The 24,174-nt window shown below is 39.4% G+C and overlaps 1 protein-coding gene across 10 annotated transcripts in view; it reads right to left on the bottom strand.

Annotated features, from left to right (window-relative positions):
* Window positions 1–24,174, bottom strand: part of LOC105479481 (collagen type IX alpha 1 chain) — a 176,470-nt gene that overhangs the window by 14,872 nt on the left and 137,424 nt on the right. For all 10 annotated transcript variants that reach the window (XM_011737468.3, XM_071096903.1, XM_011737469.3 and 7 more), the window contains 12 exons: window positions 24,088–24,141; window positions 22,990–23,034; window positions 21,880–21,933; window positions 21,738–21,791; window positions 12,131–12,184; window positions 11,435–11,506; window positions 10,893–10,928; window positions 10,163–10,207; window positions 8,739–8,771; window positions 3,879–4,025; window positions 3,624–3,678; window positions 1,658–1,846 (listed from right to left, as the gene is read on the bottom strand). In XM_011737468.3, coding sequence (XP_011735770.1) covers window positions 1,658–1,846; window positions 3,624–3,678; window positions 3,879–4,025; window positions 8,739–8,771; window positions 10,163–10,207; window positions 10,893–10,928; window positions 11,435–11,506; window positions 12,131–12,184; window positions 21,738–21,791; window positions 21,880–21,933; window positions 22,990–23,034; window positions 24,088–24,141 — 838 coding nt within the window. The remainder of the gene's footprint in view (window positions 1–1,657; window positions 1,847–3,623; window positions 3,679–3,878; window positions 4,026–8,738; window positions 8,772–10,162; window positions 10,208–10,892; window positions 10,929–11,434; window positions 11,507–12,130; window positions 12,185–21,737; window positions 21,792–21,879; window positions 21,934–22,989; window positions 23,035–24,087; window positions 24,142–24,174) is intronic.

Raw genomic sequence — 24,174 nt, 5'->3', positions numbered from 1 at the left:
TAAGCTCTGCCCCAAGGAGACTTCCTGTTAACCAAAGAAAATAGGGCTGTGATGTCTGTAGGCCCCATAACGCATTCCCTTTCAGTAGGAAAATGGGCAATTGCTCCACACCAGGTGCTGCAGAACCCCCAGGAGGGCCTGTTAAACTAGACAGCTAGACCTCAAGCCCAGAGTTTCTGATTCAGTGGACCCAGCATGGACCAGAGAATCTGCTTTCCTAACAAGGTCCCTGGTGACACCGCTGCTCCGGGGACAGCTCTTTCAGAACCACTACCCTAAAGTGAACTCAGGAAAGTCTGAGTCATCATGATCCAGCCACTTCAGCACAACAGATCCAACGAAGTCAACAATCTACCTAAGGCTGTAGAGTTTCTTAGAAATTATTTACAGAGTGAATTGAGACTAACCATAGAGAGAGCACCTAAGGCATGAGCTCCTGAACTAGTAAAGCAGGACAAACATGAATAGGTACGTGACTCTTTCAAAGAAAGTGCTCAGTTCTCTTTAAGAAAAACTCTACCCTCAGTCTGCACTCTATTTGATTTTGTCTAGCCTCCCAAAGCTTTGAAATCATGCCAGCCTTATAAGAGGTCTCAGTTAGACCCCATTTTTTTAACATGAAGCTCTGAACACACCAAAAAAAAATGTAATTAAATAAATTGTTCCAGCTGAAGGTCTAGTTAGCCAACTGCATCAGCAATTCATTTATAGATCCAAAAAGGCGGCTTGCTTGCCCTCTGACCATTCATACCATAATATTTATCCCTAATTGGAGCACCGCAGTACTTAAAAAAGAAAACAAAAATCCCTCTCTTGTTTCTGATGCCATGTCTTTCTGAAGTTCCCCAGAAAGATGTCAGTCACTCATCATGACATAGAAACTACTCACTTTATTTAGTCCTCTCTGTAAAGTATCTAGGGCATATACACTCCAAGCTGATGTACTTACTCCCCTCAACTACCAGACTCCAAATGAGGCAGCCAGTTCTTCCACCAGTCCTGCTGAGTACCTAACACACTCATAGCCCCGTTCTTCTGCAAAATACTGGATGCAAGGGCTTAACTTGCTTTGAATAAAAATGGAAGGAACAAACTATCTTACGTACTAAAGAAGAAATTACATTAGATTGTATTTCAGAGCTGAAAAAAATCCCATCAAAACTAAATATCCAATGTAATATTTTAAAAGAGGAGGAAGCTCCAATTCATGTTTTTCTTATGTCCTATTAACACATTTTGTTAGTTTAAATAACAAATACAAACATCCTAAGCATGGTTGCCATGTTAGAGGAGCTCGACAATGACTTCAAGGTCTTAAAAAAAAAAAAAAAAAAAAAAAAGCTGAATGATCATTTACCAGATCCCATAATCTTTGTTTTGAACCATGATTGAGGTAGAGTGTAATCGAAAAAGATCAGTACTAAAAGACACAGGACTTTAATTCTAGTATTTGGTCTACTGTTGTGGTATAGCAGGGACAAGAGAATATTATATAACAGTTTTTGAATCTTCACCATCACTGTTGTAAAAGAGAATAATACATCTTATCTCACTGGATATTCAGAAATTGGTAAAACATAAATTCCTTGAGCCTGATACAGATTATACATCTGAAAAAGGTTGTATTCTTTGGTTCCACGTGGGCAAGATGACTTACCTTTAGGTCCCCTCAAACCAAGGGCACCAGGGGGCCCTTTAATGCCCGGAAGGCCACGCATTCCCATCTGGCCTGGGAACCCATTCTCTCCAGGAGGGCCAGGGGGACCAGGAGGACCAGGCATTCCAGGGAGCCCAGAGGCACCCGAGTCTGGACGCTTAAGACTAGCAGCCATCTCAGCAAAATGCTCTGAAAGAGAATAAACAAAACAACCCAGAAGTGTCAGAAACATAAAAGTTATTCTAATGAAAAGAGAAGTATTCCAGATGCCTTTTTTCTAAACGTGTCACCAGATCTTCAAAACTGGTGGTAAGACATGAATAAAGTTGGATAATTTCTCTGTGGGCTTTCTGCCAGGAAGCTTTGCTGGTGCTGTTTGATGCAGCTCTCCCTGGATATATTTGGTCCTGTTGTTCTGAGACAGAGTCAGGGCGCAGGAATGGAGGTAGCAGGGACTGGGATTTACAAAAATCTTCAACTAAGGCTTTGGGGTGAATGGTGTTCTGGAAGGATGTCGTCTGAATACCAGCTGGGTATCTGAAAACCCAGGATGGGAAGACAAATGAGTTTCTTAACATAGGTGGAAGCAGATATCCAGACAGTTTTTAAAAGCCAAAGACATCGTCCAGAACTAATATTCAGACACCATTTGAGACCTCGCCTCATGTTCTTAGTTTGAAGATATTATATAAACTGAAATATCCCCAGGAGTCACAGCCTCTTATAAATCCTCCTTCTCAGAAGTTTTTTCCATGCTTGAAATAGACAGCAAACATTAAAAATAACTTGTTTCTTGGGAATGGTCAGAGTTAGTCTTAAAAATTAATAACTGGGCTTTTCCAAGAACCATTAAATAGATTCTGAATCACCCATGAAAGCCATGGCCTACAAGAAAATCTCCCCATGAAAACATTCTAAGGGAAATATTCTCATGTAATGTTTTTTAAACTTAGAGGGTAAAGGAGAAAATGAAATGGAAACAAATTTCTACCCAACATTTTTAAATTGTTTAAATGTGAGTATTCTAAATTTGCTTGTATAAGAAGAGTTTGCATCGAATCATAATTTTTTAGATATGTAATGTTTAAAATTAAAATAGACGTTCGGGACAAAATGTCTGCAATGAAGAGACCTATATTGCTTTTCAAATATAGAAGTGAACATTTCGTTCCCATTTGGTTCTGGAAAACTTCTTAAGTCTCCTAGACAAACTAGACTGTCTAGTGAGCATACAAAAGAGTATCTCTTCATGACAAAGTTAGCTACACCAGAATACTATCACTAACTGTAGGCTTCAATGTGACAGAACTCCTCAGCGATAGGGTGCTTTTGTACATCTTCATTTTCTGTGTGTTTTTGTAACTAGACCAATTCTGAAACAAATAACAATTGCCATAGTTACAGATACATTTTGACAAGGGTTAACAAGTATGAAAATGTGTCATAATTTTGGTAAATGCTGGTTATTGATTTTTTTTTTTACATATGTGTACATGAATGGAGATAATGTCCTTATGCTTCTTATGGGCATGGAGTCAGTCATGTACTTCTCACAAAACGTAGAAAAAGCCTAGGTCAGTGCTAGGTACACACTAAGTGGTAGGGTCTTAAGGAGGGGAGAGACAACTAAGAATTTGTGTTCCAAAGGAAAAAAGCGTGTGTGTGTGTGTGTGCACTTTGTTATAAATTAACCCCCATGGCAAAAAAAAAAAAAAAAAAAAAAAAAAAAAAAAGGGGGGGGCAGGATAACCAGAAGGGTAATATTTTACATTGAGGCTATGGACTATATACTATTGTGGATGCCAATAGTTGGATAAGACAGAATTGGCATTAATATTACCCTAAATATCCTGTCTTTAAGGCATACCAAAAGTCACTCTTGTTTACCCTTGCATATCTGCAAGAATAAAATCTTAAGAAACAAGAGTTGATGGTGGAAAAAGTCAAACCATTGTGATTTATTTACCTTGTATGACTCTCATGCAAACCTGCTTAATGTGCTGATCTGTCGGTGCTCTACCCTGCGACAGAAAAGAAAAAAAGGCAGATTATGCACAAAATCATAAAGAGAACATTGTTAAGTTGTAAACTGACAGACTCTGCAAGGAGCCAGGTGGCTGGATTTACAAGAGAACTTGCTGAGAAGCTGATGCCTAGAACAGCCCTGCTGCAGTGGGATGGAGCCTCCAAAGGGAAACCACAGAAGCTGCCCACCACTCACCGGAGGGCCCTGGACACCAGGCAGGCCGGTGGCACCCTGTTCTCCCTGCACGCCCCGGGGTCCAGGTGGTCCTCTTGGTCCTTCCACTCCAGGAAGCCCCCGACTTCCCTCAGGCCCTCTCAAGCCAGGCTCCCCAGGATTACCTGCCTGGAACACAATTGCACACTATCAAACCAGGGCTAAGCATAAAGAATGTGCCTGCTTCATACTCATACAAACACTTACATGAAATTTGGGGCTTCCTGCATTCTGCATCCTAACAGGTGTTCTTTCAGAGGTTACAAAACCTTCACCGCAAGGTGAAGACACATAATGCCACACAACTTACACATCCTAGTATACCTGATGTAAATGACGAGTTGATGGGTGCTGACGAGTTGATGGTTGCAGCACACCAACATGGCACAAGTATACATATGTAACAAACCTCCACGTTATGCACATGTACCCTAGAACTCAAAGTATAATAATAAAAATAAAAAAAAAAGGAAAAAGAAAAAAAAAAAGAAATCTAGTTCAAGTTAACTTTCAAAATATCTTTCTTTTGGCTGGGTGCGGTGGCTTACACTTATAATCCCAGCACTTGTGGGAGGCCGATGCGGGCGGATCACAAGGTCAGGAGTTTGAAACCAGGCAAGCCAATATGGTGAAACCCCATCTCTACTAAAAATACAAAAATTAGCCGGGCATGGTGGTGCACAACTGTTGTCCCACCTACTTGGGAAGCTGAGGCAGGAGAATCGCTTCAACCCAGGAGATGGAGGTTGCAGGGAGCAGAGATTGCGCCACTGCACTCCAGCCCGGGTGACCTAGTGAGACTCTGTCTCAAAATAATAATAATAATCATCATCATCATCATCATCTTTCTTTTGGGGATAGTTATTCTTGCAAAATGTTTATTGGAATACTACTTTTTTAAAAAAACTACATACTTTAAGTCACTTAATACTTTAAGTCACTCTCTAAGAGTAACTTAGTTTTCAATAAGCTTGTTAACATTTCCTGGCTACACAAAAGCCCCTGCATTCCTACAAAATACGTTACTTTGCATATCAATAATGCAGCAAGCATAAAATAAAGATATTTCCAAGAACATAAGTTATTTAGCCCTTATAACTTTTTTTTTAGAGAATGTGAAGATGCCATGTATATCCAGGAATTACTAAACTAAATCAATGCATTTAAAATACCGCATTTAAAATGCTGCATTTAAAATACTTGACCAGGCCGGGCGCGGTGGCTCATGCCTGTAATCCCAGCACTTTGGGAGGCTGAGGCGGGCAGATCATGAGGTCAGGAGATCCAGACCATCCTGGCTAACATGGTGAAACCCCGTCTCTACTAAAAATACAAAAAATTAGCAGGGCGTAGTGGTGGGTGCCTGTAGTCCCAGCTACTTGGGAGGCTGAGGCAGGAGAATGATGTGAACCTGGGAGGCGGAGTTTGCCGTGAGCCCAGATCATGCCACTGCACTCCAGCCTGGGTGACAGAGCAAAACTCCGTCTCAAAAAAAAAAAAAAAAAAAATCTTGACCAAAGAAAGTTACAACTTATCTAAGTATCAAGGAAGTTAAAAAAATCTAAATATTAAAGAAGTTAAAAGTAAACCATGTGTTTCCTTAGCATAAAAGCAAACACAAGTTAGATTTTTTTTTTCAGCTGAAAGCAGACCACTAAAAGCATTCAAAAGAATCATCTAAGATAAATGTTTTAAAAGAGACCAAATTAATTCACTTTTTGTTAAACTAAAAATTTGTTAAATTCTTTTGGTAGAATTTGTGGCAGAATAGCTCTAATGTACTGCAGCTGTTCAGAATAAGAATGAGAAGATAAAAGAACACAAGGTAGCAAGGGAATGCTAGTGTTCAAGATATGAATGTTTGTAAAGCAATTTAATCCTGCTTCTTTTTCATATGCATCGTTTATCTAGAAAACCTGGCTCTTTCAAACAAATACTTTAAACTGAAGAAGGTGATGAAGCAATGCTTTTACTAGACACATCCAAATAAAGCTCAGCAAATGTGCTTTTCCAATTTCTCTTTATGCAAAAGAAATTGATATTCATCTAAGTCAACTTGCCAAAATAGTTTCTATGAAGAAATTATGGTTTAAAAGACTTCCTGAAAGACTGTCAGCAGGACAAGGAAAAGGTATCCTATATAGAAGGCTGCAACATTGTCAGGTGCCTAGGGTGCAAAACTGTAACAACTCCTTTTTTTTTTTTTTTTCTTTTTTTTGAGATGGAGTTTTGCTCTTGTTGCCCAGGCTGGAGTGCAATAGCGCGATCTTGGCTCACTGCAACCTCCACCTCCCAGGTTCAAGCAATTCTCCTGCCTCAGCCTCCCGAGTAGCTAGGATTACAGGTGTGTGCCACCACACCTGGCTAATTTTTTGTATTTTTAGTAGAGATGAGGTTTCTCCGTGTTGGCCAGGCTGGTCTCAAACTCCTGACCTTGGATGATCCACCCATCTCGGCCTCCCAAAGTGCTGGGATTACAGGCATCAGCCACCGTGCGTGGCCAACAACTTCTAAAAGAACCCGGAAGAGACGACAAAATGAACTCAGAAATATACTGAAGAACTGACAGAAAACAAAGGAGACCACAATGGAGTGTATAATCCTGCTGGTAGGGACTGAAATACTGCTACAATAAGAGATGGGAACTTCCTAATGAAGAGATTAAGGGCCAATATGGCCAGGACCCTGGGTCTTTGGGAAAGAATTCCTCAACTGAGGAGTGGTATACTGAACCAGAAATCAGGTTACAGACATCGCCTACTTCACAACTTTGTTTATGCTGAAATCAATGAAGAAAGTGAAAGTCTTTGTGTTAGTAACAATTTCCCCGGATTCTGGGACAGTAGACTTCAATTTCACTCATATTACCTGGGCAGTGTCAGGTAAGACACAGGTGGGGAAGGAGATGAATCAAGGGCTAATTCCTAATATTATATGCAAATTTGAATGCAATTAATTTATTCTTGTCACTGCACGGTTCATTAACTTTTCTTTTGTTACAGCTTGAATTCTTTCTATTGAACATTACCATTTCTAGATAGTGAAGTAGGATTTCTATTACTAAACTCAATCAAGGTTTACTCTAAATTTTTCTCAACCTTTGACCATTTCTATTAAAAATTCTTAGGCATAAAAATGTTACTTGAAACTTGAGACATGGTTTTTAGAGGCAGGTAAGTTAATACAAAGTAATAATATTCATCTCTGCGGTTTGCAAACAGCCCAAGGCTAGGCATTGTGGCCAAGTCTGATTGGGTCCTCCTGGAGAAAGTGCAGCTGAGGATAGATCTAAGTGCTTAAGTAGGAGGTAGCTAAGAGGAAGAGGAGACCAGAACAAGGTGTTAAACAGCATGTAAAAAGAACTGTAAATGGATGAAGTTCTAGGTATGTAGGAGATGAGGTTTTATCTTTTTTTCAAAATCTAGATGACATTGGCTGCCATGAGGATAATATGTTGGACAGGGACAGAGAAGGGTTGAGGAGATTCCAGAAACAGGAAGGACTTGGAAACTGATGGAAGCTGGCGGTAGTGGCATTTGAGATTGAGATCTGAGCTTCATCTTTTCTCCTCATACTTTCTTAAATTCCTAATGGTTTTAGATGTGAATTCATTTCCAATTAGTAAGTCATCTCAGGTTTCCTACTAAGTGATTCTATAATTCTGAATACATCTAATCTCTAAGGACACCAGTTTAGTTTCTATAAAATGACAAAAATGAACAAGATCATTTTCTACTTCTAATAATTCTCTGTTATATTTTCTTATGCATTATTCCTCTATCTTACTTCCCCATCTAGAACACATCAGAGATTAAGACAATTACTGAAATATTTTTCAATGGTATAACTGCCAATGAAATTTAGTTATACTGTTGACACCAAAAGCACAAGTCAGTTCTTTAAAAATGACCCATTTGGGCCGGGCGCGGTGGCTCAAGCCTGTAATCCCAGCACTTTGGGAGGCCGAGACGGGCGGATCACGAGGTCGGGAGATCGAGACCATCCTGGTTAACATGGTGAAACCCCGTCTCTACTAAAAACAATACAAAAAACTAGCCGGGCGAGGTGGCGGGCGCCTGTAGTCCCAGCTACTCGGGAGGCTGAGGCAGGAGAATGGCGTGAACCCGGGAGGCGGAGCTTGCAGTGAGCTGAGATCCGGCCACTGCACTCCAGCCTGGGTGACAGAGCGAGACTCCGTCTCAAAAAAAAAAAAAAAAAAAAAAAAATGACCCATTTGGAGAGGACATTAGAGTATTACCATGTAACACTTATTGAGTCATTTACAATATGGGGGAAAAAAAAAAAACACTTCCTTTCGAGTAGTTAGTTCAAAAGGTAAATCCATTTACAGAGTTATGAGGTATTTTTCTATTGGATTAATCCATTACGTAAGGGACAAATTTAGACATTTATTTCCATGAAAGTAAGTCCTTTAAGAGTTGAATGTTGGCTGGATGTGGTGGCTCACACCTGTAATCCCAGCACTTTGGGAGGTTGAGGTGGGCGGATCACCTGAGGTAAGGAATTCAAGACCAGTCTGACCAACATGGTGAAACCCCATCTCTACTAAAAATACAAAAATTAGCCAGGCATAGTGGTGCATGCCTGTAATCCCAGCTACTTGGGAGGCTAAGGCAGGAGAATCGCTTGAACCTGGGAGGTGGAGGTTGCAGTGAGCCTAGATCACACCATCGCACTCCAGCCTGGGCGACAGAGCGAGACTCCGTCTCAAAAAAAAAGAATTGAATGTTATGTAATGATTTCATAAAGCTGAGCATTATATATTCTACAGCTTTATTAATAGTTTTAATTTTTTATACCATTACTGTTCACCATACTCACAGATCCCTTTGGGCCAGGTAATCCTATATCTCCCTAAATCAATAAAAGAAATTTATGTTAGAACAACGTGTTTGCATTTGATAATTTCCTGAAAAAACTTTAAAAGTTACTGTGCTACTAAAATATAGAAAACCATGAACAGATTAACTCTGGCACTGCAAAAAAAAATTAGACTCCAATTTTGGATTCTAATCTCAGCTCTACTGCTTAACTCTGTGACCCTCTGTAAGCTATGTAAGCTATGTAACCTCCCAGCCTTTGGCTAATTTATCTGTTAAATAAAAGGGTTGAATCAGAGCTTTCCAGGGTTTCATCCAGATCTCAAATGCTAGGTGTCGAGAATTAAAAATATGGAAGGCAAAAGATATTAAAATAGCATTCTCTTATAAAACACAACAGACATTTGGACCTGACAACTTCATTTTTGTAATTCAAACAATATTTAAAAGTCATCCCCAAAAGTCTACTAAACCAAATATGCATGATTTTATGCTTTAAAAAAAAAAAACCTTGAAAATTTCCTACCACTAATGCTAGAGATAAATTCAGCTCGTGTTGGCATATCAGCTTACCTCCACTACAAAACAATGATTTAAAACATCACATGACCCTATAAAATGAACAATTTTAGCAGAAGATGAAACCGGAATAATCCTCTTATGAATTTACTTAATAGTTGGGAAGCTTTGACTAATTTAGATGTTACATTTATATTAGCTCTAAATCCTGAAAATAAGAATAAAACAACATTACTAGAATTTTTTTTCCTGCCCTACAAGCTCTCTGAAACTGTTTTCTGTAAAATCTATTACACTACCCCAAAAGACCAAAACATAAGCTTCCACATTAAGTCACATTAGTCTGTGTCAAAACCATAATGATGAGCCTGCAAACCAAGCAGCTCCAGCAGTGGAGAGAACTTGTTCTCATTTGTATTCCTTTCCTGGAGATTAGGCAGCAGCCTCCTCTGGAGATGGAGGTCACTTCTTCGGAGGGTTTTAGACTACAGAGATTACCCTTGGTCAGATTTGTGAGTCACAGTTTTCTAACCATAATAAAACTTGAATATTGTTTTCATGATAGAGCACTATTATTCATAGACTTTCTATAGTCATGTAAGAATCACCTTGAATGTCTAGACATAAAGCCACAGAGGATTCACCATCTGTAAGGGAACACTTTTATTCTCCAAAAGTTTAAAGCCAGATCTATCAACTTGGCAGTGTTTCCTCTCTGCTTTACTTGATCTTGGCTGCAGTCTTGGGAGACTTTTGTTAACTGATAGGAGAAACATCATAACCTTTAAAGAAGGCAGTGAGGGTAACAGTGTCCAGAAAATAAGAATTTATATATATACACACACACTTCTAACACAGTTCAAAATTAGTAAGGCTTCATCATTAACCAGAAAAAAAAAATCTTACAAGTTCCCCTCTTTCTCCTGTTTCACCTTCTTCACCAGAGGCACCCTAAAAATTAAGATAAAAGGTTACATTTTAAAATTCTTAGTCCCATTGCCCAATTTTAACCAGTCAACATTGATAAGCATTCATAAGTGCCCACAGTGTTCCCAGAATCATGCAGAAATACAAAATGCTCTCAGCGGCTTTCCAATCTAGCTGTCAGTGGCTAGTCCCAATCAGAAAATAGCCTGGGGAAAGCCAGAAGGTGAGGCTGAGTTTCAGCTAGAATGAAGGATAAATGACCATATTCAACAATTTTATCATTAGCCCTTGAAATAGGGCTTTCACAGTAGAAGAAGAACCCAGAGAAAGGACTGAGTCTAATTCATACAAACAGTTTATTTGCTGAGGTCTTGATCAAGAAAAACCTAAAACATTCTAATGTGGCTGTGGAAGGCTCCATCAGACATGAATAAACCAGTTCCGTGAGCCAGAGACAGAGCCACCCTCCTCAAAGGAAAGACAGTGTGCAGTCCTGGAGGCAGAGCCATAATTAGCTCCAGCTTGTTAAAATAGTAAACAATTGCCGCGGACCAAACTCAACACCAGGTTTCACTCACTATGAACACATTGAGAAAAACTGTTAGCCTCCATGGTTTTATTAACATCCATAAACCAGCCATTCCCCCTTGCTTGTGAAATGGTGCATATCAAACATTGCATTTTATACCAATTAAATAATAGAACTGACCTGTTCACCCTTTGGACCCGGTTCACCGACTACACCCTGTAATAAATAAAATATAATACTTTTTCAGTATTTTCAACTGTTTATATAATTTCAAGTGAACCTTATTGGGTGGGCGGATAAGCACAAGTATGGATAATGTGATGGGAGAGGACGTTCCCACTCCCCACCACCCAACAAGAATCAGGACCAAAACTTAAGTTTCCACCTTAGGTCACAATTTTCCAAGAGTCTCTGGAACTTGGGGCATTCTCTGATCACATCCTCATAAAATTTGACTAGTGTAAATGTAAATTGAGGGCTAAATAGAAAGTGCGTACAACGGAAATTTTTACTTTTCTCAGGTTTTTTTTCCTTCTGTTAAATTATATTAATAGACTTTGCTTCTTAATCTCAACTCTGAGTAATTTAAAATACCTTTCTTGATAGCTCTTTATGATAAATTCTAGAAAATTCTCCACGGGGCCAAAAGCAAGCTTTGTTTCTCAACATGGTAGAAATCACTCTTCCAAATAAAGAACTTTCTGGAGTGCTGGAGCTCTTACCCTGTCACCTTTCATTCCAGGAAGTCCAGGGGGCCCAGGCAAGCCAGGGAGGCCGGGGCTACCCAGAGAACCCTGGAAAACAAACACAAAGTCCCCGGTGTTACTGTCACTGCAACACTGAAAGCACGGAAGGCAGAAACAACCTTGGGTGTGTTGACTTGTGTCTAAAATAAACGTGCTGCAGTGGGTTGAACTCTGCTTCTTGGGTTTGCCTCTCTTTCATATTCTCAGGAGAAGAGGGAGGGGCCAATGCTCTCCCAGCCTTCACTCCATCCTGAGGTCCTCAGTTCCCCTTGCACTCCTTGGCAACAGTGGGCTCTTTCAGTCAAGCCCCCGCCACCCCCACTGCCTGCAATGGCGCAGCTGCTCCTCTCGCTGTGTAAACAAGCACTGCACAAGAAGTAAAAGGCACCATTCACTCTGTTTTCTGCCATTCCAAGGACAACGAGAGGCCAAATGTAGCACTTCACATCTCTCCAGGTTTAAAAATGGATGCTACAAACCACACGGATTAAAACACCCTCTGAGGGTATCCTACCTGTAATTTGAAATTTCCGCTTTACATTGTCCACATATTCACATAACAAGAGAAAGCAAGTACAGGTAATTCAATTGTAAATTGTTTTCTCCTTTTGCTTATTTTTAAAAATGTATTGTGTTTCGTAGAAGGCAAATAAAGGAAACTTTTTTACTTACCAGTTTACCTGGTAGGCCTGGGGATCCCACTGGTCCTAATTCTCCTCTACTGCCCTGTAAAAACACAAACATTGTCAACTGGATGTTTTGCCAAAATTCAAATGCTTAGTTACTATGTAAATAAAATAACATCCTACCTAGGTTTTTTCCCTTCAGCTGAAGGCACAGGCCATCATACATAGTGCCTACAGCATCCTGTGTTCATCTTGCATTGAATGATTCGAATGCTCTTTACTGTGATTACAGATGTTTAGAAACGACAGCTGATACATGTATATGAAATGGCAATTAGTCGCTTTCAACATCTAAAGCACATCCTAACTTGTATTATGGTTATTTGTGCCCATGTTTTAAGCCCTCACTTCGATTATGTGTTCTTGAGGGATTGCTATATATTAATTTGGAATTCTGCACAGTGCCTAGAACACAGAATACATTTTCAGGTCTACAGAACATTTCAAAGCAACATCTGGCAAATGATCTTAAACCTCAACAGAGTGAAAAAAGAAACACAGAATAGATATGTTTGCCTTTAAATTACTACTGCAGCTTCAAAAAGACACAGATGGTAAAAATTTGTAAAGTTTCTGAGTAAAACTTTTTTTCTTCTACTCATTTTTGTTCTAAACATATCTTAAAAGATTAAACAGACTTCCGAAAGTAGAATTTATAACGAAGATACACCAAAAGTAATTTTATTTTGTGAACCCACTTCAATTTTTCATTTGAAACTCTAAGCTTTCAAATTTTTATTTGAAACACTAAACTTTTTTGATCTATTGAGAAAAAGAAACACATGAACTTTTCAACTTTTTTCCCTGAGAACTTCATACAATTTTATGCAATCTGACAATCTGACAAAAGCTCATTTTATTTCTTAATTTTTTGTTTGTTTATTTGTTTGAGACAGAGTCTCGCTCTGTTGCCCAGGCTGGAGTGCAATGGTGCAACTTGGCTCACTGCAACCTCCATCTCCCAGGTTCAAGCAAGTCTCCTGCCTCAGCCTCCTGAGTAGCTGGGAGTACAGGCACATGCCACCACTCCCCATTAATTTTTGTATTTTTAGTAGAGATGGGGTTTTGCCATGTTGGCCAGGCTGGTCTTGAATTCTTCATCTCAGGTGATCCGCCCACCTCAGTCTCCCAACGTGCTGGGATTACAGGCATGAGCCACTGCGCCCGACTAGCTCATTTTATTTCTAACGCATGTTCAACTAAGCTGAACACTGACATTATTGGATAAATAATCACATTTCCTGGAAGGTATATACAAAACTCAAAGGAGTCCTTCAAGTTAATTTTTCTGTAAAATGACAACTCCATATTAATGTTTACTATTTATAAATGCTTCTGATAAGATTCTTCTGACTCATGCTATTTATTCATATTTAAGTTTAACAAAGTGTCAAGATCCATAAACCTTCTGAATTTTGAATTTCTCTAAAGGATTAAGAACTATTTGCCAATTTACAACAATCTAGCAATTAGTATTAGCAATAATTTCATGGTAGTCATTTCATATGACTTACAAGTGATTTAAACTAAATGTTCTTAAACATTTTTCAGCAACTTTGTATAAATAACCTGTGTCTGGTATATGACTTTGGGATGATGCATTGGTCCTTAACCTCATGACCAGTTTGCAAGCCAGAGGCAGTGCCCCATGAGGGTGGATGCTGGGAGAATGTGAGTCTAGATGAGAACTAGCCCCTGTGATAGATTCCTCTATCCATCTATAAATATAAAAATTGGGTTCTACCCCATCTTTGCAACTTCAAAGTTCCAGATAGATTTTCTTCATCATATCTGCTCTGTTGGCATTTTGAAATAATTTCTCAAGTGCATCATGATTGACATCATAAATATCACTGGGCTCATGTGACTTTAATTCACAGAACAATTAACAGTAATTGGTGGGGAAAAGTTAATATCAGAAGGGGAAAGCTCAGTTCTTGGCACATTCTCAAGTATTCATTTCTAAATAAATGAACCGTTATGCTATCTTATCCAAAACAAAGATGATTATTGTACATTTTTTTCTCTTCCACAAACAAAAGGGCTAAATTAAAATAAGAGACTGTATAATCTTTTATTTATTTGGGGGAGGATTAATTATCTTTCCAGTGAATAACAAAGATTTTCTCTGCTGGACTCTTATTTTCTCTGTCTTTTCTAAGTTCTTATTGTAGCTTATAAGTGCTTTCCAATCAGTGGCAGACCCTTGGTAATATATATGAATGAACAGCTCAGAGACCCACATACACAGCCTGCTCTGCTGAACTTGTGTACCCATAAGAGCCCAGCATACGTAGCACGGAGGGAAGAATCAGTAAAATTGTGAGCATTTACTCCCCTGTTACTGCACAAATGGACAGCATGTGGTTCCTCATTTTTATTTCACTTCTATCTTATACATCCTTGGCCATTCTAAATGCAGGTGATTTTACAGAAATCACCTCACTGTGAAAAACGATAATGTTTATTTTCCCAAGAGTGACCAAACAGTTACAAACAAGGTGTTAGGGCAAGATTTTCTGATACCCATTCATGTGATTTCTTTGTCTTCTAAGAACATGCATACTCTTTCTCTAAGTTCTGGAGTTTCATCTACTAAGCTAAGATGAACATAAATAATCAAGATATAAACAGTTATCTCTGAAAACACAGACTAAACACATTCCTCAGGGAGTAATTATGCATGTGGGAGTTATTTATATCCTGCTGCTCAAGGTCATTGCCAAGCTCTGATTGTAAAAATTCAAAAAGTTGCAACCTCAGGTGTAAATGGGTTACCCATGGCACTGGTAACCACAAGTGTGCTAAATAAATGCTAAAACTCTTAGTCTTCAACAGCCATGGTGATAACTGTATTCTCAGATATGGGCAAAGAGGGTGGTAGGAAAAGGCCATTCTTCCCAGTTGCTAATATTTATAAACCCCATGACAACAAGAGTTCCAATTTATAATAAAAGAATCAGAAGAAACTGGAATAGAGGAAAAATCCTACCATTAAAAATGATGAATTGGCTGGGCACGGTGGCTCACACCTGTAATCCCAGCACTTTGGGAGGCCGAGGCGGGTGGATCACTTGAGATCAGGAGTTCGAGACCAGCCTGACCAACATGGTGAAACCCCATCTCTACTAAACACACAAAAATTAGCTTGGCATGGTGGCAGGTGCCTGTAATCCCAGCTACTCAGGAGGCTGAGGCAGGAGAATCACTTGAACCTGGTAGGTGGAGGTTGCAGTGAGCCAAGATCACGCCACTGCACTCCAGCCTAGGCGACAAAGTTAGACTTCATCTCAAAAAAAAAAAAAAATACGATGAACCATAACCAAAGGCTGTACATTTATCTTGGATGCTCTGTGCTGCCACATATATCCCCCAACAAATTCAGACACATCTGCCAACTCATCTCTTTTTAAGAAGCCAATCAGGGCTGGGTGCAGGGGCTCATGCCTGCAATCCCAGCACTTTAAGAGGCTGATGTGGGCAGATCACCTGAGGTCAGGAGTTCAAGACCAGCCTGGCCAACATGGTCAAACCCCGTCTCTACAAAAATTAGCCGGGTATCATGGTGGGCACCTGTAATCCCAGCTACTCGGGAGGCTGAGGCGGGAGAATTTCTTGAAACCAGGAGGTGGAGATTGCAGTGACCTGAGATTGCCATTGCACTCCAGCCTGGGTAACAGAGTGTGACTCTGTCTCAAACAAACAAAAACAAAGAAGAAGGAGCCAATCTGGGCTTTCAAAAAGATGCCGACCTTCTATCACTGACTCTCAGCTATGCATGATGCATTCCCAGTGATGCATTCCCATGGTGCAGTCCCAGTGACTGTGGAGAGACTACTGATGTTCATGCAGGATGGAGGTCATAGATGTGAGACACCCTGCCATGTGCAAGAGTTCTGGAAAACAAAGAACTAGCCCAGCCCAAATTGCAGCAATACCCTTCTGGGAGACACTGGTAGAGAAAGGAATCCCCTGAGTTCTTTAGAAATACATTGCACTAGATATCCTCCCCCCAGCACCATCTCCCCATTCCCTATCTTTATTTAGCCCCTTGCCCTCTGATTGTAAGTCTGCAGGTCTGGGGTAAGATCCAGGAATCTGTATGCGTTTATGTTATATTTGTTTGCCTTTACCAGCTTTACTCAGACTTTTGTTAAATGCCCACCACCAAAGTTCCATACATTTTAAATAATTGCTCAATATGTCTTGTAACATCAGCATTCAGCAAGCAAACTTCAACCGAAAAACATCCTGTGGAGCTATGATTTGAGCTACTAAGGCATGCAAGGGTGGATCTGAAGTCATGAACGCTAAGCTCAGTGGCCTGGTCTGAAGCTGATTTTGCCATGCATCTGGTAACTTCAGGCAAGCAACTTAACCTCTCCGTGCCTGTTTCCTCATCTATAAAGTGGGAATAAAAATAGTACTTATCTCATAGGCTTTTCTGAGGATTGAATAAGTTAAAAGACATAAATCACTTAGAATTATGCCTGTCTCATAGTAAGCATAGTCGAAGTGTTAGTTATATTGATCTGAGGTAATTACTAAAGAAATCAGTCAAAAAAATTTTTAACCGAATGTTAAATTAAGTGTTCTTTGCTTTTCAAATCCCCCAAGTCTCTTTAAAAGCACAAGTTGTGCTTGGAAAAAAATAAGTATTTAGTCCTCATGTCTCCAGTTTCTGTCAACACCACTGATCATCGAGCAGGCAACTTCTTTATAAACAAATACTGGGTGCTATTTTGTAAAAATTATTTCCAAAAATACTTACAGCTAAATAATTCAAGTTGGAGGTTTTCCTTTTAAAATGGAACTGTTAGACTTTTAAAAGATCACAGAAAATATCAGATTTAATTTAATTATACTTATATTGCCAAAATTATTTTCCCAATAAATGGATTTTATTCCATCATGCTCTAGCTTGTAATGGCTGTTGTCTTTGTCCAACTACCCAAAATGCTAACTGAAAAATGAACACTATCTTCAGTACCTTTCCAATTCACAAGTTGGAAATTATAAATCACTATACTTAGCATGTACTATATATTAAGTGCCTCTCTCTGGCCAAAAGAGTGCTGATTAACCCAGGAGATCAATTATGATTTCTATAGATTGCTGCTTTTATAAACCCGTTTTCATGTTAACATTGAAAGATCATATTAGTCCTACTAGAATGGTAACATTTACATTTGTCACAAAGATATTTTTAAAATCTATTCAATTTTACATCATATAGTTTGCATATTTCTCTTGTGTAGGTTGATATATGCCCTCATACAGAGGCAGAAAAAAAATCTGGCCAAACCCTAATCATCACACACATCAGCTTCACAAATTGTTGACAGAGGAAACATGCCAGTGCCTAGATGGAGTGGGAGGGTGGCTTAGATCATTCACAATACAACATTTGTGGACCTCTGTTGGTGTTGGAGGGGTGGTAAAGGACCACAAGAGAAAGTAGACAGGCTTCTGTACACAAGGAACGTATCATCTTCGGAAAACTGAGGTAGAGCAGCATGAAACTCATCCCAGTCAGAGCCATGAGAGCAGAATGAACACAACCCACTCAGCAAAAGCCCTGGCAAGTTCTCAGAAGCCAGGAAGACAGAAGTGGACCAAGAGCTACCACATGATAGGACCAAATGAAAAGCTCAGGTCATGTGCCTGTGCAAAACCAGGAGCCACCCAGACCAGGTGAAAACCAAGGGGAGTGCCATAGAGAAATACAGAAGCATAGCCCACGTCATAAAGGCAGGCACCCATACGAAATCACTGGAGGCACCAAAACGAACGGACTATATTTTTGCAGTAATATTGGCAAACATTAAAGGAAATACCACTTAATTTCAAAAACATGCTTCTAGGACACATTAGAAATGTGTGTTCATGTCTTCATCTCCAACCCGCATGCCTCAGTGGCTCATTTCTTCTTCTTAGCTTGTTTTAGATTTGCAGGAAAAACTGATCAAACATGTGAGGCATTGTTAAAAATGTATGAACTTATCTACAAAACTGAATTTAATGATGTAAAGTGAAAGAACAAACGTGTCTTTCAGTAAGTGGATGTGGTGTTAAAACTCTGCTCCAGAACTATAATATTTATAACCTATCATGACATTTTTCAGAAAATTTTATAGCAGGTGAGAAGTCAGTTATTATCAACAAAAACAGCATGGCAGGATTTATTATGCCTCCAATTCAGTTTGTTTCAAGAAGTATTGATTGAGCGCTACCTTATGGCAGGCCCTGAGGAAAGCGAGGTGGGAAACACAGCGGTGAAACAGACATGACTAGCATCTTCTGCAGTTACCACGGCATGGGGTACAAAGGCGACAAGAGTTCAGAATAAGGAAAGATCACTTCTCTCTGGGGGACAGGGCATAATTGGAAATGTTTTCATGATGCAATTAACATTCCAATTACATCTGAGATGGCTTATGGAATGTTGAGTCAGAGAAATGAAGAAAAGAGCCATTTAAATGCAGGGTCTGGCCTACAGGAAAGAGGTACGGAGAGTATTTGAGAATTAGCATGGAGTCCAACCTGACTTGAACACAAGATCTGAGTAAAGCCGAAATGAGAAGTAAAACTGGGAAGTTAACAGACAGTTTAAGATTTTAGACTTTCTCTTACTGTCCGTGGAAATCCATTGAAGATTTTTAAATGGGGAGAAGTCAGTATGGACACTGTACTTTGGAAATACCAATATGGTGGTGTGTGTAGACTCAGGGAACTATCATTCCCCAGGGCCTTTGGAATTGTGTTTGGCATTTTTGTTTGTCCCAGTGACTGTGGAGACACTACTGATATTCATGCAGGGTGGAGGTCATGGATGTGAGACACCCTGCCCTGTGCAAGAGTTCTGGAAAACAAAGAACTAGCCCAGCCCAAATTGCAGCAATACCCTTTGGGAGACACTGGTAGAGAAAGGAAAGACTGCAGCCGGTGAGACAATTGCAGTAATCCAAGCAGCGGGTGATCACCTGAGCCAGGGTGGTAGTAGTGGGAATGGAAATGAAGAGTCAAATGTAAGAGATCTTGAAAAGAGGACAGAACCAACAGGTCCTATTTGTGATAGGAAATGTGATGGAGGAAAATGCCGAGGTTTTGAGCCTCAGGGACAGGAGCAATGGCAAGAATTTGGACTCTTACAGAAATTCAAAAATCAAAATCTAAAAAATCAGATCCAAAACCCTGCATCAGCATAACCTCCTATGATTTGCCTCTCCTCACATAGGAGAATCAACCCCCTACCCCATCCTCTCCTGAGGTGCTGCCTCTGGTTCTTCATTGCTTTATGCAGCCCATGCCAAGCAGCTCTCCCTACTCCATGTCATGTTTTATATTCACGCATGGTCCTGGCCCACAAGTGCTCAGTCAATGTTCCTTTAATTATATGGAGCTTTCTGCTCTTTAAAGTGTCTAATACAGCCGGGCGAGGTGGCTCACACCTGCAATCCCAGCACTTTGGGAGGCCAAAAAGGGGGAATCGCCTGAGCTCAGGAGATTGAAACCAGCCTGGGCAACAGGGCAAAACCCTGTCGCTACAAAAAATACAACAATTAGCTGGGCTTGGTGGTGTGCGCCTGTAGTTCCGGCTATTCTGGAGGCTAATGTGGGAGGATCACTTAAACCCAGGAGGTGGAGATTGCAGTGAGCCATGATCTTACCACTGCACTCCAGCCTGGGCAACAGAGTGAGAGTCTGTTTAAAATAAAATAAAATAAGATGAATAAGAGATGTAATAGTAAACACACAAAGCTCTAATGGCCCCACACTGCTCAATCTTCCTGGGCTTGTCATATAGCATCTTCATTGTTTTAGAAATGTGATCTGGCTATAACGTCATTGCTTCGACAGTTAATTTATGGAAAGTATTTTAATAAGAAATTCACAAGCTTCAAGCAAAAGAAAAGGATAAAAGAAGTACAGAGCAAGAGAGCGGGGGCATGATGAGCTCGTTGCTTTGGCTGCAGAAATCTCAGGAAACCACCTGGTGGAAGTTGGCTGACAAATATCTGTGAGAAGCAAAGAAATTCCATTCTCATGCCACAAGACACCTGGAATACTTCACTTTTCTCAAGTATGAAAATCTTCATTCCACAGGCCCAAGAAATGCTTCAAAAGAAGTAATAATGATATCTGGAAATGTTTCTGTGCTCCCACTTGGAGTTCTTTTGGCTATTCAGCAGCCTTTGAAAATAAGAACTGAAACTGAAGGCCAGAGAGAATGTTTTAAAGTCAAATTTAAGTGTATAATATTTAATTTCCTAATCAATTTCTCTCTAGGGTTAAACTGTATATAGTGAGAAAATAGTCATTGCTATGGCTGCTGTAAAATAGACAAGTTTACAAACTCACACTAAGAGAAGTCTGGTGGTTTCTCCAAAGCACAGCTACCCTATGACCCAGTAATTCCACTCCTAGGTAGGCACTCAAGAAAAATTAAAACATAAGTCCACACAAAAACCTGTATACAAATGTTCATAGCAGCACGTTTGATAATGGCCAAAAAAATGGAAATAATCCAAATGTCTATCACCCAATGCATGGATCAATAAAATGTGATATATCCACATAATTAATCCCCACAATTAAATATTATTCAAGAATAAAAAGGAATGAAGCACTGATACATGCTACAGCATTGATAAACCTTGAAACATTATGCTAAGTGACAGAAGCCAATCATTAGGAAAAAAATATATATATATAGCCGGGCATGGTAGCTCATGCCTGTAATCCCAACATTTTGGGAAGCTGAGGCAGAAGGATCGCTTGAAGCCAGGAGTTCAAGACCAGCCTGGTCAACATAGCAAGACACCATCTCTACAAAACAAAACTAAAAATTAGCCAGGTGTGGTGGTGCACCCCTTTAGTCCCAGTCACTCGGGAGGCTGAGGCGGGAGGACCTCACGAGCCCAGGAGTTCAAGGTTGTTGTGAGCTATGATTGCGCCACTGCGCCCCAACCTGGGTGATTGAGTGAGAGAGACCGTATCTCTTAAAAAATTAATTAATTAATTATTTTTTAAAAAACAAAAAGCTAACATATTGTATGATTCCATTTACATGAAAATTCCAGAACTGGCAAATCTATAGAAACATAAAGTGGATTAGTGGTTGTCTAAAACCGAACGAATTAAGAGGAAATGATGGATGACTACAGGTGGGAGGTGGGTATAAGATTTCTTTTTTTAGGTGATGGAAATATTCTAAACTTGATTGGGGTGAAGGTTGCACAATTCCATCAATATGCTAAAAATCAATAAAGATGGGTGAATTATGTAGTATGTGAACTGTATCTCAATGTTGGGTCTTTTAAAATCACACTAAAATATTTTCTTCAACATGGGATGAGAGCAGAAAGGGTCACCATGGTTTTTGGGGCATTTTATTTTTGTTTCCATTTTCTGAAAAGGCATGCTGTGCATCTAAATAGCACTTCATCTCTTTGTCTTGGACTAGCATGGGCTCAAACATCAGACAGCATTCATGGATGGATGAATGAATGAATGAATGAATGAATGGAAGAACATCCAACAAAGTCCTGAGAAGGTGCTTTGGGACAGCACAGCAAGGAAGGAATACTCACAGGAAGCCCCCTGGGTCCTCGGGGTCCCACCTCTCCTGGAGGCCCCTGTTGGCCCTGTAATGAGGAAGGAAGGTAGAAAAAAAGTTAACGCATACTGATTACAACAGGTTAGAGCTTGGGGAGAGGTAAAATGGTGTCTTACCGGTTTGCCTGAATTTCCCATCGGACCAGGCTTCCCTGGAGCACCTGTACTACCCTAAGGGTAAAATGCAACATTCAAAGTAACTCATGCTGAAGTAAGCATAATCATCAATCTGCCTTACCCAGACTGGGTATCTCTTACATTTGAATAGCATTAATTCCCTGCTTTCACACTGAGAACCTGGGAATGTACAGAATCTCTTTTCTGTTAGATACATCAAAATTCTTTAGATTCAGGATATTGTCTGTGAGTCTAAGAAATATATTACAGGTCCAATGTCAAACAATCAGCGGTTTTAGCCTTCATTTAAGGGGATCCTCTTCAATTATAGGATTTTTCTTTCTTCACAATAATAATAATATATGTCTTTCCTTTACCATTTCTACCTCCAATATAATTCTTTGACTCTTTTTATCTTACATTAAACTATTGAAATTATTAAGAATCCAACCAACATGGGGAAATAGGATGTGCTGCTGAGAAAGCCCCACCAGCAAGCTCTAGGGAAAGCACATGTCTGGAGACGCCCTCTCCACCATCAATCTCTTGTGCAGCTCAAGATGCTGCAGACCGCTGTGATTGGAGGGTTGCAGCCTGGTACTCTAATAGCGACCAATCTCTACATTATTCACCTTTTATCTCTTTTCTTCTCAAGCAAAGCTATATTTTATCCCTTAAAATTTTTTCCACCTATTGTTTTTAACTGCTTACATTTTTGTTTTATGTAGGTCAATCAGAATGTGAAAAAAAATGCCTAGTATCTTTTTAGTTTAGCTGAATCATCCTAATAATAGTCTCTGACACAAGTTCTGCGGCTTAGTAATATCTTCCTTATTTTAGGTAGTAAGGAACAATAAAATTTTCTGTTTTATACTGGCAAAGGATGACATTTTCATTAAGGAAATCTAATTAGCAGCATTTTATCAAAGTATGCTTTCTGTAGTTAGGAAAAAGATTAGTATTTGAAGCCTTAACACTTTTACTTTTGTATCTCTCCCTAGGGCCAAATATAAAATAAAAGACATGCTGAAAGTATTAAAAATTACAAATATGTTAGTAAATAATAAAGAAATTAAGAAAAATATTAATTTAAATTTTAAAATATTTTACCTTTTCACCAGCAACACCCTTTGCACCAGGAATTCCAGGTACACCCTAAAAGAATACATACACAATGCGAGTTTAATCACTTCCTCTGAGAATCCATGAGATGCCAAGCCCACCGCACACTGCAGGGAGGCTGAGGGAATCATGGCAACCTCAAAGCTTTAATGTGAGGAAGATGCTTCCTAGTTCCCAAATCCTGCACAGTCATTTATAGGACTACCCACAGTTTAGAGGGCATGACTTTACTATATCTGACTTGTTAAAGCTAAATGCCCTTAAAGCAAATCTTGTCTTTAAACTAAAGTTACTTTTCAAGGACAAACTTCCCAAATTAGAATCCAGTACCATTTTCAGGTCAAGAGGAGCTCTAATAGGCAGGACAGAGACTACAGGGTTGTGACATGGTTTCATGTATGGAGTAATAAAATAAGACCTCTCAAAAATGTTGGGCTTTGTAGTAGAAAAACGAAATGGTAGGAAGATGCTGGGTCTAACTCAGATTTGATATTATTGGGAGTGCTAATTTATCTGATTATTTAAAAAGCATTAGGTGTCATAAAAGATAGGGGGCCAGGCTTTGATATTACCAAGTATTCTTTATTAATTAGAAAGATTTGCCTCCAAAGAGCCAAGAATACACGTGGTACAATCCACATGAACTTCCAGACACATTAATGCAAGGAAACACCAATTTGAATGACTAAAAATAGTACATAATCCAAGGGGTCAACTGATCACACTCTCAGCACTCTTGTAGCTTAACCCTACTAAGAAGAACTTTAGAACTGGTTTAAAGTGGAATGAAATATACATAACCCTACAGCTTAGGGTTAGTTAAAAAATATATTAAAAAGACTGAGTAAACTAAAGAGAGAAAAGGAATCCAAACCATAAAATTAAAGCCTATTATTTACAGTTATTACACAAATAGCTATTCAGAGAACAAGTATATAAAATACAAATGTAAATTGTAAAAATGTAAAAGTAAAACATCGTATCTTCCCCAGAACTTATCAAATTAGGTAGCATGTTTCTCCCCAAAATGTATATCTTGAAAACATGTATATAAACCAATTAACATGTAAAGAATCAAATACTTACTGGTAACCCCTGCAATCCTGCATCACCAGGAGGCCCAGGTTTTCCTGGTTCACCCTGCAAAAAAAGCTTTTATCACATGATTGAACC

This window comes from Macaca nemestrina, chromosome 5 (genome assembly GCF_043159975.1).
Source record: "Macaca nemestrina isolate mMacNem1 chromosome 5, mMacNem.hap1, whole genome shotgun sequence".
Lineage (NCBI taxonomy): Eukaryota > Metazoa > Chordata > Mammalia > Primates > Cercopithecidae > Macaca > Macaca nemestrina.
This window is presented reverse-complemented; position numbering and strand designations above follow the sequence as displayed.